At 56.3% G+C, this 16,265-nt stretch overlaps 1 protein-coding gene across 1 annotated transcript; it reads right to left on the bottom strand.

Annotated features, from left to right (window-relative positions):
- Positions 1 to 414: 414 nt before the first annotated feature.
- Scarf2 (scavenger receptor class F member 2) lies at positions 415 to 11,983 on the bottom strand. The gene is made up of 11 exons (XM_076867017.1): positions 11,763 to 11,983; positions 6,898 to 6,956; positions 6,705 to 6,806; positions 5,992 to 6,511; positions 5,663 to 5,881; positions 5,391 to 5,519; positions 4,692 to 4,795; positions 4,498 to 4,615; positions 4,174 to 4,289; positions 2,899 to 3,051; positions 415 to 2,115 (listed from the first exon to the last, which is right to left on the bottom strand). Exons 1-11 carry the CDS (start codon positions 11,924 to 11,926, stop codon positions 1,208 to 1,210), a joined length of 2,592 nt encoding a protein of 863 aa, XP_076723132.1. The 5' UTR covers positions 11,927 to 11,983; the 3' UTR covers positions 415 to 1,207.
- Between the last annotated feature and the right edge of the window lie 4,282 nt (positions 11,984 to 16,265).

Raw genomic sequence — 16,265 nt, forward strand, 5'->3', positions numbered from 1 at the left:
TAGCATAGGCCCGTAGAAAAGGCACGGATCAGAGGCAAGCCCTGTGATCTGACCAGTCAAGACACATACCCCATCTGTCTCTGGAGACACCTTGGCTCCAAGGCTTAGCTTAGGTGGAGCGGGTCCAGCCAGTGTGAGTGCAGGCTAAAAGGGGTCACATTCAATTTCTTTAGGGAAATATCTCTTTTGCTCGCGGGGATTGAACCCAGAGGTGCTTTACCACTTAGCTACATCCCTTCCTTTTTATTTTTTAAGACAGGGCCTCACTAAGCCTGGAACTTGAATCCTCCTGCCTCAGCCTCCAGAGTCACTAGGATTAAAGGCCTGGGCCACCGTGTCAACCAGAGGGAGAACTTTGTCAAAGACCCGCAGACAGGAAGTAAAGCACAGGAGATGGTGGGGAAAGGCACTTTATTAAGAAAGCTTTGGCCAAGCCCCTGCCAGAAGGAACCCATCCTGGGGTTCCCAGGGCAGGGTGGGAGTAGCCCTGCCGGGGGCCTATAAATACATCTCCTCAGGCTATTGGAATCACCCCTGGGGTTCCCACAGCATGTAGGGTAGTGAAAGGCCATCAAAACCAGCTCGACAGCTCAGGGGCCAGGGTTGGGAGGCAGGAGCTGGGGGTGAACAGGAGAGCCCAACACCCTGAGGAGCAGACCAGCCCTCCCCGAAAAGTTTGGGTCAACCAGATACCCAGCAGGGGGTCGTGGAAGTGCCCTCAAGCTACCCACAAGTAAGGGAACCTTCAGCCAAAGGCTCCAGGCCCTGGCCAATGAGAAGCAGCGGAGGCAGAAGTTAATTCTGTCTTCAGCCATTTAGAAGGTATCCCCAGTTAAGTGCACTCTTGGCCAGTAAGAGGAGGTCTCCAGGCGGAATCCTCCTGGCTTTGGCCAATGAGACGCAGGTAGGTCGGAGAGCTCAATAACCGGCCAATGACGAAGGAATTGTCTTCTATGGGCTTGTAAGGTCTCCACCAATAGAATGGGGAACTTCGTGCGTAAGCGCTCTTCGATCGATGGGCGGCTGCTGGAGCCTGAACCAATCAGGCATAGCCTCCTGCTGTGAGGCTAGGGGGCGTGGCCAATGGGAGGCCTCCGTGCACAAGCTGGGCTGAAGAAACCGAGGGTTGGGCGGGGGACGCGGAAGGCTGGGTGGCAAGCTATGCGGCTAAACCCGGGAAGCTGCGGGTGTTGTGGGGCCGCTCCTACTACAGGGTGGGAGCTCCCACCCTGCTCAGCTCGCCCGCCGCCTCCCGGCTCTTCTTGCGTGGCGGTTTTTGGATAGGGGTCTTCTTCCGAGGGGTCTCGGGCGCCAGCGCTCCGGCCACCGCCTTCTCTGGCCCAGTTACCTCCGGCACAAGGGATCCTCGGGCCGGCGAGGCGGGCAGCACAGAGCGCTTGGCCTTCTGCGGCGGCGCCGGCTTCTCCCGGGGACTCTGTGCGCCTAGGGCCCCCTCGACGCGGCCCAAGCTGCGAGTCTTGCCACGCAGCTCTGCCGCCAGCATAGATGCGGCCTCGGGCGCGCTGCGTGGGGGACCAACGGCGTCCGTAGGCTCCAAGAGGCCGGGGCCGCGGCCCCGCGCTCGGGCCTGGGGCGGCGAGGGAGTGACTAGGGCTGAAGCCTCCTCGGCCAGCCCGGGGGGCCTTGGCGTCGGGTCGCGGGCCCGTGGGCTGCCGGGCTCTTCAGGCCGCGCCGACGTGTCGCTGGGTGTCCGTTTTCTTTTGCTGGGGCTAGGCGCAGTCTCGGGGCCCTGAGGTGGCGGCGAGGGCGCTCGGGCCGCGGCGGCTGCGCCATGCTTGCGGTGGATCCAGGACACCTTGGGCTTGGTGGCGGGGTCAGGTGGCGGCGGCTTTCTGCGCTCGGGCGATGGCGACAGGGACAAGCCCCCAGCCTCGGCCCGGGCCCGGGCCGGCCGGGCCTCGCGCCGGGCTACGCGAGCGTATAGCGCCCCGCCCGGCCCTTCCACGCTGGAAGCTGACCGCTCGCTGTCGGAAGATGCAGGGAGGGGAGTTGCTTCCTCTGCTGATGCGGGAGTGCTCAAGGGTGCAGGGGAAGGTGCCAGAGCCTCGGCAGGAGCAATGGGGGCCTCTGAGTCTCGGCTGTCAGCTGCAACCTCTGACAAGAGAAGAGCAGGCCTGTCATGCCTCCAGAAGTAGCTCCAGCTGGTCCAATCTCCAGGGCATAAACCTTTCCCTTCACCTCGCCTGGGACCCTGCCTACACCGGGCTGTAGTGGTGTTGCCCTGGCATCCAGGTGTGCCCTGCACATTCATAGCACCAACCACAAACAGTTCAGAACCCTAGGATGTGTGGCTGACTACTGGAGAGTGAAGGGCATGTTTGGGGGGATTTACCCTAACTCTGGTTGGTTGTTGCCCCCCTTCCTCACCATACCCCCACACTGGGAGCCACCATCATCAAATCTGGCCCCCCAATATCTCTAAGGGATTCCATTATCCTTCTTGAAGAAGTAAGGCTTTTGAGGCTCAGAGGTTAGTCACCCACCCAAGTCACCCAGGGGAATGGTCAAGGCAGAAGGGAGGCCAGCATCCCAACCATTCAGGCTCCTTCCTGTTGTCTGGGAGCCCTAGGCCCAAATCCTATGAATCCTCTCTTCTGTCTCCTCTGCCTCTCCCAACCCAGGTCCAGAAATTTCCTCTGCCTGGTCCATCCTCCCCCCAACCCTGGGAGGTGAACTTGCCCCACAACTTATAATAGGAGAGCCCACTGTCTCCACACCCCTTCAGCCAGCACTGAATGGCAGAGTCCACCTTTTCAGTTTCAGCTTTGTCACCAACTCCCAGTTAAATAGTGTCACTATGCATTTGCTCCCTATACTGCATGCCCCACACCCCCATTTCACTGGGCTGGAGGGACGCCCAGGCAAGACCATACTCACCCTCATGGGGTACACAGTACACAGGGCCTTCATCTGTGGTATCAAATGAGGAGAAGGAGGCCCTGGAAGACCATGATGGTGAGGGCTGCTCCAGTCCTGAGGGAGGTTCCAGGAAGCTGCAGTTGAGGGTGTTGTCCAGGTCGTGATGGGCCACTGGGGAAGGAGTGAGGCAGAGCTGCCAGGGGCTCTCCTTTCGCCCAGCCTCATTAGCCAAATGTGAAAGGAGTGATCAAAACCAGCCCTGCTCTAAGACTGTGGGTGGGACAAGATTCAACAGGTAAAATGACACTGGACCAGCATAGCAGCGAACCCAGCAAAGACAGACAAGAAGGAACACTATGTAAGAGATGCAAAGCAAGTGTGTATAGCCAGGAAGCTGAAAAGTTTGCCATGAAGTGTTGGGCAAGGTCAGAAAGAGATAGCTAGAGAGACCACTTTGCTGGGACAGGCCACCAGGACTTCCAAGTCATGCTTTGAACCCTACCTCATGGGACCCAGGTAGCCTTGGAGTGCTTTTGAGACCAGTGGCAAGACCACCTTTTGGCTCAGCCCATCTCAGCAACCTGTACCCCACCAGGCCTGGCCTCCAGGGATACAAGACCCTACAATGGGGAATCCCAGAGACTGGCTGGCTGGTATCCATTCCACACCTGTGTCCACTGATACTATGCTGCTTCATGGACCAAAGGGTTTTCTCATATGTCTCCTTTTATCTATCAAGAATCTGATCCTCTCCCACAAATTTTTAGAAAAGAGAATTGTGTCAGCACAGGCAGATGAGCAGCAGCATGACGGGAAGCTTCCAGAGCCCTTGGGGCATTGAGGAGAGGGACCAGCCTTCTCTTTCCAGGAAGAGTGAAGGGCATTGCTGAGGATCCAAGCAGGAAGGTGGATCTTCTCCTTGGGGCAGAACACTCCCACGCCCACAGGCCCATATATCCCCCTGCAGTTCCACATAGGGACACAGTAACAGTCCAACAGACTGAGGGGCCGGACGGGCTGAGATGTCATCCATATAACCCTGATGCAATTACTCACAGGACCCAAGCCTTCCACACACGCCCCCACATCTACTCCTGCCTTCCTCACCCAAAGCAATATTCTCTTTCCTTCCCTCTGGTCGCACCTCCCTCCTCACCCCCACGCACATCAAAACTCAAAAAAAGTTTTGCACTGAGCCCTGAATGCCTTCGACCAATCCTCCCCCCCCCCCCCCCCCGTAGTTTCCTTTGCGAGAAAGTGTTTCTCCCAGCGACCTTGCGCCTTTATTCTTACCTACGACTTTGGGCAGTTTCTGCCTGCGGAGTGGGATCCGGGGCAGCTTCATGCTAATACGGCTGAAGCGCCCACAAAGGCGTTGAGGCGCCTTCTTCCTTCCAAGCGAGAGCTCCCTGCGGGAGAGGGGCCTGAGCTAAGGGATCTGGAGGGGCGGGTAGATCTCCGCGGGAGCCGAAAGGCTGACTGGGCGTGGGGGCGTGGTGATGATCCCGGGGCGGGACTGAGCTGGGGAAGAGCTCGGGTCTAGGCCCAGGTGATCGGACAGCGCTACAGAGGGTACGCCGGAAACACAGGGAGAGCGGGAGGGGACTCTGACCTTACCTGCGGGAGGGTTCCTTGCCGCGGCACGCGCAGCAGCAGCCTAGCAGAGAGAGCAGCAGGCCGAGGAGAAGGGCGAGCAGCGCTCCTGCGCCCATTACACCCTTGCGCTGGTTGGTCTCTATGGGGGACACTGGGTCAACGCGAATGCCCTCAGCTCCCCACGTTCTCTAACCCGACGTTTATCACCTACTCACCCAGGCGGCAGGCACCGGTAACCGGGTCACACGAGTCCTCGTGGCAGCTGCAAGCTTGGGCGCAGTCCACGCCGTGGAGCCCAGGCGGGCACGTCACATTACAGCTGCGGGGTCGTGGGATCAGGGCAGGCCACAGCAACCCTCCCTGATGCCTCTCCCTCCCTCTTCCAGGCCACCAAGATCAGAATCCAGTCCCACAGCCAGGATGTCTAGCTCAATTCTCTACAGTTTGAAGCCTACCCCACCTGTGGACAGGCACACATTGGGTGATCAATATTTTGGAACTGAACGTGTGCACCATCTGCTGAGGGGGTCTGGAGGATTCTTGCTCACTGGACCTTTTCCTGGGGCTGACTTTTGTGTGTGGGTAGGAGGAGGAGCTCCCTCCAGTAACAGACCCTTGACTGTAAATGGAGGTCCCTACACTGGCTAGGGTCACCTCGGAAACCCACTGACCACAGATTTAATTGGTCGCCAGATCCTGGTCCGAGCGCAAGCTCCACACCTGGGTACAATTCTCCTCAAAGAAGCTGTTAGCACTCCCTAGCTGGAGTGAGGGGCCAAGACTGAGGTGACAGCCCAGTCTAGAGCTGAAAGACCAGCCCGGATCTCAAGTCTTCCACACCTGTTAGGTCTGGCTGGAGGGCCCCGTGTTGGCTACATAATCCTTTAACCCTCTCCAGGGCCCAGGGCACTCACTGGGGCCCGTGGACACCAGGACTGCAAAGACAGCGCCCCGACTGAAAGTCACAGTGACCGCTTCCGCAATCGGCGCACACGAAAGCACAATCCTCTCCATAAGTGCCATTGCTGCACTTGGTCTCGCACCTTGGAAAGAGGGCAGGAGGCAACAGTGGAAATGGAGTCAAATCTACACATAGCTTACAGAACACTCTGCAGAGATCCTTGAGATGGGGGGAGTTAGGACGGAGCGCTGCGTGTCTGGGCCCACGCAGGCACTGGCTGCTCACCGGTCGCCTATCCAGCCTGCATTGCAGCGCGTACACTTGCCGGTGACATGGTTGCAGGCATGGCCATCGCGGCAGGGAGGGCAGCGATGGCCGCAGCCCTCGCCATAGAAGCCCGTGGCACAAGGCTGGTCGCATTTGGTTCCATTCCAGCCGGGCTCGCACGTCAGGCAGCGGCCCTCGGCGACGGTACATGGCTGCTGGCCCTTGCATTGGCCGCACCTAGGGAAGGGTCAGGAAACCAGGCGGAGCCAGGACCCGCCTAACCCCCGCCTCCATTAAGTGGCTCGCCCTTCTCCCTCTCCCTTCCCCTGCTCTGGCCCCGCGCTTACCGGCGGCGACAGCCCAGGCCATAGAAGCCGGCGGGGCACGGCTCGCGACAGTACTTGCCGCGGTAGCCCGGGTCGCAGGCGCACGTGCCGTCCACAGGGTGGCAGCGGCCGCGGAAGCACTGGCAATAACGATCGCAACGCGCGCCGAACGTGCGTTCCCGGCACTGGCAGCGGCCGCTCTGCTGCTCGCAGGGCGACGAGTTACAGGCGCACTGATTGTTGCAGCTGCGGCCCCACCAGCCTGCATGGCACAGGCAGGCTCCTGTCTGTGGGTCGCAGCGCGATGTGGCACTGCAGTAGCACGCACTAGCGCACTGAGAGCCCCACCAGCCGGGTTCACACCGGCATGCGCCGCTCCGCGGGTGGCACGTGCCATGCTGGCACTGACACGCATGCTCGCAGCGCGCACCCCAGCGCCGCGCGTGACACGTACACTGGCCGGTCACGTCTTCACACTGCCCATGCGGGTGGCAGCTACATCGCTCCTTGCAGTCTGGGCCCCAAAACTGGCGCGGACACTCTGCAGGAATGAGGGGGTAGGAGGCTCGAGTGTCTGGGTGCCCACCCCCAAATCCCTGCCTTAGGCGACCCATCCCCTAGACTGATCCAATCTAGGATCAGACCTGGCTCCACCCCCAACTCTACTCCTGGCTTATCCCCCCCACCCCAGCTCTCCAGCTTCATCTCCTGTACCCAACCCCGCCCGCGCTCACTAGTGTCGCAGTTGGCACCGAAGTAGCCATGGCGGCAGCGGCACTCGCCCGGTCGCACGCACACCTCGTTCTCTGAGCACGTGGAATTGCCTTTACAAACCGCTGCGGACAAGAGGGGCTGAGCTGCCACAACTGTTCTCTCCACTTCTGTCCCCCCACCCTCCTACCCAGACCACTGGGATGTCCCACTCACCGATCCCACATTCATCCCCCTGCTGCCTCCAGCCAGCGCAGCACGTGGGCACCTGAGAGCTGAGAGTAAAAGGACTACTGAATCTGAGGCTCCATCATCTGCATCCCTTCCCTAATCTCCACCCCTTCAAGGATTCCCCAGCAGCCTCCCCTGCTTCCCTGGATCCTGCCCTAGGGAAGTGGTTATTTGTTGGAAGTATGGGAGATGGCAGTGGATAAGACACAAATTCCAGCCTTTGGTAGGAAGTAAAGGGTATACCACCAACAGCTAACCTCTAAGAACTTCCCAGCCCTCCCACCCACAAGGACTCCCCCATCCCTCCCATCCCCCCTCCAATGCCCTCCTCACCAGCCATTAAGTCTGAGAAAAGAGGCCCTATGAGGTGGGGGCTAGAGCAAACCTTGGGCTTCCAGGACCCCTGCCAAGACAGGGGTCTAGGACATCTCAGGATGGAGGGCCTGGCTGGATCAGTGACAGGATCCAGATGTGATATGACTGGGCCAGCACCAAGATCAGCTGGACCAGTTGGTCACACTTGAATGCCCAGTTAGGGATAAGCACCAAGGTTGGATGCACAGTCTCTGGGTGAAGTGGGTTGTGGACACAGGAGTCCACTTGGCAGGACTCCTAGAGGAAGGCAGGGTGGGGCCTGCCTCTCTACTAGGAGTGGAGCAGAGCACAAAGGGGGTTCTCCATGTTCATAAGAAAAGTAAAACTTCAGAGCTCTTGGATGCTGGCAAGACATGGAGTGGAGGAAGAAAACATCAGTGCATCTACTTATACTTACTGTTTTACTCATGTTTAATTGGATTTACAAAAGTGATTTTTTAAAACTTGGACAGTACCAGAGTTCAAACACAGGGCCTTGCACAGCTAGTGCTCCAGAACTGAGCTACACCCCCAATCCCTAGAAGGTAATTTCTAACTGTAGCATTTCAGGGTGGTACCTAAACCTTGGGGTGGATGGGGTGTGTGAAGACAAAGGTGTGGAGGCCCTGCCCAGGTAAAGCCATGATGACTGGAAAGGATGCTCATGACAGCTGGAGAAGATGCCTAGGGGTGCCCACAGCTGGGGGTCAGAGGAGGCCTAAAAGGAACACCCACTGAGGCTGCTGTTTCCTAGAGTCCCAGCAAACCCAGATTTTTTTTCTCAATTCTATAGCAGAAGATGCCCCCAACCATCCCCAGTTTAAGATAACTGCAACACCATGGATAGGGCTCCAAAGTCCCAAGGGAGTCCCCTTTCACTGAAAGACTGGTTGGGACCTGAGGAACAAGACTCATAAAATCCTGAATGAGGAGAACAGGCCCAGCATATTTTACACACACACACACACACAAAAAAAAAAAAAAAAAAAAAAAAAGGAAACTACAAACAGGAATGCAAAACAGGCCTGGATTTTCCTGTCCCCATTTTCTGCCCTTGGATTTTCCTCCATCATCCAGTTCTGACCCAGGGGCTGCAAAGAACCCATCTACAGGGAGACCCAAGTACACCAGCCATCCTCCTCCAATTTCTGCTTAGTTCTAAACCCTGGTCTCTAGATGGAGATTCTCTCCTGCAAGTAGCCTTATTAGAAAGCCTGCTGGGATGTCTCCAGAAACACTGACCACACCTCTGTCTAGGACAGTCTGGCATTTCTGGTGGCTTTGTGGCTAGGAGCCTGGTTTTAGAGCCACACTCAACAGGAATTGATGCTGGGTCTGCCACTTGCTGTGTGACCTCAGGCAAGGAGCTTCACATCTCTGAGCAGCAGGCTTCTTAGCTATAGTATGAAGCCCTTGGGTTTGGCAGGAGGATTAAGTGGGTCAAGATGTGTGCAATACTTAGCAAATACTAAGAGCTTTGCTTTAGGCTGTGGTTTATGTCCCTGCTCTCTGGGAGTAGGTTCCAGAAAGCCTCTGAGTCTAGTTGGTCATCTCCAGCACAGTAGGCACCCGGGACACACTGCAGCAAAGCCAATACCCACTGGCAGAACAAAGTCCATTTGGATTCATGGAGAACAAGAGTCCTTCCTTCTTGGAAGGGCTAGCAGAGAGGGGCAGGCTGGTTTGGCAAGGCCACATGCTTAAGATTTTAAAGATGAGGTGGAGAGAGACAGTTGGTACAAGGAGCAGTTCCTTTGCTTGCTCTACAGGTGGGCAAGACCTTGGGGAGCCAGGCCCCAGCAGCAAGCATGACAAGCTGCAGGCTGCCCCAATTAGACATCATTATTTCTGCTGTGATACAAACTCACTGTGATTTTGCCCATCTTAAAGCCCATGCATGTACCTGTGCCTGACCCTGTTCTTCCCCAAATCCAGCCAGAGAAGATTTTCTACCTGCCATGGTACTACCTAGAATCTCCTTCCCTCAAGACACCTGTTTTCTGTCCCTATCCTCAGGTCTTTCCTCTCTCTGTTCTGTCACACTAGCTCCTTCAGGTTAATAACAATGCCTTGGCCTCCTCCCTCTTAATGCCAGACTTGTAAATCCAACTGCTCACTGGAAAATATCACCACAGGGAGAACTCTTATCCAAAACGGAACTCCTGATGTCCTCGGGTCACCCTGTTCTTCCAGGTGGAGAGATTTGAGACCTGATAGGCATCCCTGACTCCTCTCTAGTGGAAAATTAGGCCTTCTCTTCCAAACTACATTTAAATTGGGACCAATTTCCATTGGCCTGTCCCAGCCTCTAGAGAGCCATCTTGGTTTCTGTAGTGTCTCCTGACTTCCTAGATGACCCAAGCTTTGGCCTTGCTACCACCCAGTGTATCTGCCACCTGGCAGCCAAACCTTCATCAGATCCCAACCCTTCCCTGTGCAAAGTTCCCTTGGGTTCCCACTGCCCTCAGGGAAGTCCAAGTCCTCAGAACAGTAGCAAACCCCTTGTGGCCTGCCCAGTTCCATTCTCGGTATCTCCTTTACCATCACCATCCTGGGCTCTGCCCAACCCAAAGTCTCCTTACTGTGTTTCCAACTTAACCTCTGAGTTCTGGGTCTTACCCCAGATACCTGCCTCACTACTATCTTCTCAGTAGGTCTCCACAGATCTGTCTAAAGGAAACTACCCCTATTTCAACCCCTCCTCCCCAGCACTGCTAGATGTCTAGACCCACTTGCTTTCTAACTGTATGTCTCCAACACAGGCACAGAGGTGGCACAAGAATACTGGTGACCGCTGTGTACTTGGACCATCACCAGATAGGTGAGATCTTATTGGCTGAACACATACTCCCTCTCCTGGTCCTCTTTGGAGTGTAGCAAAAGAGATGGCCCCAGACCCCAGGAGGGCAGTGTTTAGAGTGACTGCCTTCCTATGAATCCTCCACACACATGATCACAGCAACTCCCCTCAAAAACAAAACAAAACAAAACATGAGGTGGGTCCCATCATCAACCTCATTTTACAGAGGTAGAGACAGGCCTAGAAAGGTTACGGATTTGCTGTCTGCACAGCTGGGGATGGCTGTCACCAGGATCTACACTCAAACCTAGGCTTTTAGTTACAGAACCAGTCAGCCTCCTGGGAAGGTCTCGGGACAAGGAGAGTGGGAGCCAAGCGCCTTCCTGAAGCAGCTCCACAAGACCATCCTTCTACCGGATCCCCATCCCTGGACCGGGCCCCGTGAAGAGGACTGGGGCAGTTAGACAGAGTCAGGAGGCGATCGTGCCCTCCCCCTTTCCACGCACCGTCCCGCCTGCCGCCGCCGCCTCTGCATTCCTGGGGTCGGGGAGGCCCGGGAGGCGGCAGCGGCGGCGTCGATGCGAAGCAGATGGCGGGCCACGGCGGTCCCCGCCCCCGAGGCGGGCCTCGCAGCTGGGAGGGGTCTGCGCGCCTTCTGATTGTAGTTCGGAAACCCCGCGCAGCCCCCTACAGCCCCTTGTCTTTAGTGACTCCTGAGCCCCTGGACTCGGCCTTCACCGGACCTGAGGCTCAGGGTGTCCCCAGGAGACCCCAACCCGAAACCCCATGGCTGCTTCCCCAGCTGCTCGCCAGTGCGGCAGCCCCCAACACCAGCCCAAGCGCCCCCACACGCCCGTTCCTCGCCCCTTTGCAGAGATGACCTTGACCTCGCGTGGCCTTAGGCAAGCCATCCAGGTACCTGGACTCCTGCGCCGTTCCTAGTGTCCTGTCCTCCTCTCTTCACCTTCCGCGAAATTTTTCAGGACCACCGGCGGGGCCTGTCCCTTACCTGTCCCACAAGGGGCCAGCTCCTGTTGATGCCCCAATTCTGCGCTGCCCCTCCACGCACCACTATCGCTACCTGGGAGTCTCCAGGAGTTCCCACATCCTTTAGTCCCCCGCGCCCGTTATTGTCCTTTGTACGGCCTTTTCTAGCCACTCTGAAGCCAGCTTTTCGGTACTCACCTCCATCACCGTCCTCCCACAGCGTCCGCTCTAAGACAAATCTGTCCTTTAAAGTTTTGCCTGCCTCAAGACACCCCTCGCTGGAGCGTAGCTACTTTTTCTTTCTGCGACCCTCCTCCCCAACCCAGGTTCAAACCACTTGTGCTCGGGGCCTTTGCACATGCAGTTCCTTCTGCCTGGAATGCCATTCCTCGGCTTCTCCCTTAGGAGAAGGGTGTCTTCTTCGGAACTTTTCTTAAATCTCAGACACCATGTGTCACTCCTCTGGGCACCCAAAACACTCTGTTATCCCCTCAGGTGACTCCTGGTATGGGGTATCCTGGGATGCCCAATCGTGGCCCGTGAGGGAAGCTCGGCCTGGAATGAAGCTGGCTTCAGCGAAAGCTGCCAAAGGGGCCCGCTCATTTGGCGTAGGGAGGTTGGGGGGCGGCCTCCTCCAATGCTGGGCGCCCCAGCTCCCAGCCCCCATCGGCCCCCTAGATCCCCTCCCCCAGCCAGGCCGGGCTCCTACCCCGGCGCGCGGCACACGTTGCGACCGCGCGGGTTCAGCTCCTGGGGCGTCGCGGTACGGGGTAGCAGCCAGAGCAGCAGTAGCAGCAGCGGAGGCAGAGGCAGCAGATTCCCGGATCCCCGGCGCCGCACCGGCCAGGCCCCCCGGGACCCTGCGCCCTCCATGCGGCGCGGGGCAGGCGCGGGTGGGCGCGGGTGCGGCCGCAACGAGAGCGGCCGGAAGCGGAGTGCGAGGCCGGGCGGGGGGCGGCAGGAGGGGCGCCGGGCCGGGCAGGAAATTCCACATCGGCTCCCTGATCCCGGGCCAGCCGCGGGCCGGCCAGGCGGCAGCGCCCGCCCAGTGCGCCAGACCCCACCCTCTGGCCGCGCCGCCGCCCCTCTGCGCGGCCCCCGCCCCCACCTGGCCACTCACAAACTTGGGGGACTAAGTTGAAGGAGGCCCGCCGAGCATTAGGGGAGGGAAGGGCCGTGGGGCCAGCCAGAGGAGTCCTCCGTTCCTCTGCCTTTCCCTCCCCTCGTCAGACATCCACGGGAGCAGCTGCCCCTGTGTGCTCACTGCACAGCCAGGCCCAGAGCGGGAATTGGGGTGAGGGATGTACAGCGCAACGCCCCAAATCATCCCCCACTCTAGCTCCTTGGTACCGGCCAGTGGAAGGGGATCGAGAGACAGCCCTGGGCCACAAGCCGGCATCACGGTTTGGGGAACTGGAAGCCCTTGTGCTAGTGTGCTGTCAGTACCTCTCTCACACTCCGAGCAATCCAAGAGCGCAAGAAACGGACTAAGCAGGATGCTCGAGGCCTGTGGGAAGCCTGTGTCTGGATGAGAGGCCTGGGTAAAGGGAGCTTTGCTGGGACAGATAGGAGAGAGGGTAAAATGGTCCAGACGTGGGCTGTAATAGAATGTGGAGGTAAAGGCAGAGGGAGGCAGCATGGACATGGGAGCTGAAATCCTGCAGCCCTTATCAAGGGATGAAAGGAACTGGGGGAGCCTAGAAGATGGATTCTGCTTGAGAAGGCTGTTAGATCCCAGAGGAAAAAGTCTAGGAGTCGGGCCTGGAGAGTGGAAACCACATCAGGCCAGTGAAACCACTGACTCTCTCACTTCTCTCCTCTTCTAAATTAACTTCTTTACTTTGCTTCCTCTGTATCTGACTCCCTAAATAATTGACTACTAAAGTCAGCTTTATCAGGAAAAGGAGAACAAGAAAATATCAATTATAAGACCCCCTTAATCAGTAGTCTTTCTTTAGATTTATAGGAACCAAGAATGTCTGGTGACCTTAAGATAGCAAGATTACATCAAGATGCTCCTCAGAAGAGCTGGTTGATGCAAAATTAATGACCACCCCTGGTGCTCCCTTGACTATGGTTAAAAATATACTTCCTAAAAATCCCTATATAAGCTTAGGACCTGAGACTCCAAAGCAACATGGGACTTTAGGGTGAGAGCCCTCAATCCTCCAACTTGCTGATTTGCTGCCAATAAAGCTCTTTTCTCTCCCACTACTCTGTTATCTTGTCATTGGCCTCATTGGGCAGCAAAGAAACCAAACCTTTCAATGTTTTGAGAGCACACAGCAAAGGGACAGTGCAGGAGGGGAGCAGAATGGAGCCACAGGGAGCTATGGAAAAGGCAGGAAAACTGGGTCTGAGGAGTACAGGGACAGACCCTACTCCAGGCCCAAGGAGCAGGGAGTGTGGGCAGGAAGCACAGTTATTCCTGATGGTCAACTAGGTTCTATCAAGAAAGTGTTTATCTTTTGAGTACTTAAAGTGGGAGGGCCTGAGCAATGAGAGGGCACCTGCTTTCTCTTGGTGGCAGGCACAGCAGCAGGCCAGAAGCTCCCTGGGGAAGGAGGGAATACAGGCAGTGTGGTGGGTGGAGCTGGAGGACTGGACTCAGAAACAGTCACTGACAGGCCCAAGGCCAGAGGCATCACCAGGCTGGCAGGCAGATGGTGGAGGTTAGGATGAGGAGGAGGAGAGTGGGGAATATGGGAACTGGGGCCTCTAGCCCTCAGCTTTGCTGGTGCAGGAGAGAAGTAGGGTGGGTTCAAGGGGAAGTGCAATTAATGTGGTCACAAATGCAAACACTTCTGGGAACAAGCAAACATGCCAACCACTTCTGGGCGGATCAGTCTAGGCACTGCCCTGACCTCAGCAATGCCTTCCCAATGCTGAATGCCTGTCCCTTAGAGGTTCCCTATTGCTGCTGCCAATAGAGGATAGTAGAGTTCCCTGTCCTTCAGTGTTTGTCCCCAGCTAACTCCTGGCTTTATAAGCAGTGACCTCCTGAGATGGAGAGGATACTCACCTCAGCTGGGCCAAATTCATGAATAGGTTTTTCCAACTCCATCAACTTCTTTCCTTTTCCCCACATCTGTAAAGGGAAAATGCCTCCACCCCACACCCATTATCAGGACCTCCTAAATGTCTCAAATCTCTACCCAGCCCTGTATATGTGCCACCCAGACAGATGAGTGTGATCTTACATTGGTTTTGGGATGACTGTTCCCCACTGCCCTCAGGACAAGGACTATCCCTAGCCTTGTCTCAGCTCCCTAGCTTCCTCCATTGCAGATACCATGCAGTGGGTAGTGACTTTGGTGTTGCAAGCAGGTCCTTCATCTGTCCCAGCCACCATGGAACCCATCCCCTCAGCAGGAGACAAAGAAATATGGTTGAAATATGATCATCTTATTGCCAGGTCTGGTGCCAGGTGAACACTAGGATAAAGATGACATAGGTTCACAGGATCCCACAGATACGGGCCAACCAAGAAGCCCAATTCTGGCCATCTAGCTCTGGCCAGGGTGACTTCCTGAAGGAGGTGGACCTTGAGGGAGGGTTTTTCATGAGAGAAAGTTCTAAAGAGTATGGCCACAGGAGGGTCCAGCTAGACTGCCCAAGCCCACAGGCAGGACTGCTTAGATTCACAGGCAGGAGAATGTGGTGCCCATGTATGCCAAGTGGACCTTTGAGGAGTGACAACTGTAGACTGGGCTACCACCCAGTCTTGCCAGAGTACACTCCACCCTCTTTATACTACCCAGAACTCAGCAGGCTCTTGTCCTTCTGCAGATCAGATACCTACTGCAAGCTTGTGGCCATGATTAGCTCGGGTGAGGACAGTGCTAGCAGGCTGGAGACATGTTGCAGAGAGTGGCTAAACATTTCTGGCACTCTTCCTTTTCAGAAACCTCCGGGGTCCTGCAGGAACTGCTGCCCTGGCCTGCTAAATGGTGGCAGAGATGTAGGAAGCAGGGTCCGAGATGGACAGAGTAAGTTCCCTCACTGAGCCCATGTTCTTGCATCTCATCCTCAGGAGCAGGGGAGATGACACCACATATGGCCATCCTGCCCAATTGGAAGGGACCCACTTGAGGTCAACACTGGGTATGCTACACTGAGGTGTCTATGAGCAATGTCCTATCCTCAGAGGTATCCAGGTCCCAAGATGAAGGTTACACAGGCAGCCCTGAGAGTAAATGTCAACTCTAAGGGGCCCACAGTCCTCAGGGGATCCCAAAAGGAGAATACAGAGCAACCCATTATCTGTACCTCTGCCACAATCCTCCCATCAAGTGAAATGTATTGTTTCTCCATTCTTTCCTCTTCCATGACAGGGTACTAGTGAGATGACCTGGTCATTCCCATGCTCTGCCCAGTTGCCTGCCCAACCCATTTGCACAATTTCCTTCAGGGAGGCCTGCAGTATGAACTTGAAAGTGTAGAAGGAAACATGTTCAAGTGGAAGGAAGCTTTGTGTATCCTGGAAGCTGGGCAGAGTGGCAAGGTTTGTGCCAGATCCCCAGCTGATCCGTTGCGGGCACAGGATGTGTCTGATAACTCCTAGTTGGGAGGAGAGGCACTGGTGAAAATAGCCCAGGGTAGGTCTCATCTGTTGTACCAGCATGGTCGTTGAAACAAGATATCTGAGGGTCATCTAGTGAATGCCTGAGAAATGCAGTCAGGAAGTGGGGAGGAGCTAGGCATAGGTGCCTCAATTAGGACAGTGTCTCATGGTTCTTCCCTTGATGCCACTTCCCTCCCCAAGTGCTGAGGCCAGGACTTTATCTGTCTGCCCCCCACTGTTTGTTTATTTTTACAGTGCTAGGGATCAAACTCCCAGGACCTTGCACATGCTAGGCAAGTGCTATACCACTGAACTGCACCACCTATCCTAAGAGATTTCTAGTTGGAGATGGACTAAAGTTCAACAGGCCTTGGATGGTAGACTTCACTAGAGAGGTTGTTCAAGCAGGTGCAACAGTCATCTGCCACAAGAGCAGGGCAGGCTCCTGGTTCCCTGATGACCACCCTGTCAGCTTGTAGATTTTACTATGCCTCTCTGAGGGAGGACCATGATTTCCAGGTGTTGGATGGGGCCTCATCTCTTCCATGCCACAGCCCATCCTGCAAGGTAGCTCTGACCTTGCAAATCTATGCCTCCCTGGGATGCCACTGGGACACACTGGAAAGGAATTGAGTCTGGACACAGGAA

The sequence above is a fragment of the Callospermophilus lateralis genome, chromosome 1, assembly GCF_048772815.1.
Source record: "Callospermophilus lateralis isolate mCalLat2 chromosome 1, mCalLat2.hap1, whole genome shotgun sequence".
NCBI classification, from domain to species: domain Eukaryota; kingdom Metazoa; phylum Chordata; class Mammalia; order Rodentia; family Sciuridae; genus Callospermophilus; species Callospermophilus lateralis.

What these genes read in the sequence shown, in the direction of transcription:
- Scarf2 (XM_076867017.1), bottom strand. Translation starts at nt 11,926, where the DNA reads ATGGAGGGCGCAGGGTCCCGGGGGGCCTGGCCGGTGCGGCGCCGGGGA. An exon ending in AACGTGTGCCGCGCGCCGGG is followed by an intron (nt 6,957 to 11,762) that starts GTAGGAGCCCGG and finishes TTTTACTCTCAG; the next exon opens with CTCTCAGGTGCCCACGTGCT. An exon ending in CGGTGCCAACTGCGACACTA is followed by an intron (nt 6,512 to 6,704) that starts GTGAGCGCGGGC and finishes TCATTCCTGCAG; the next exon opens with AGTGTCCGCGCCAGTTTTGG.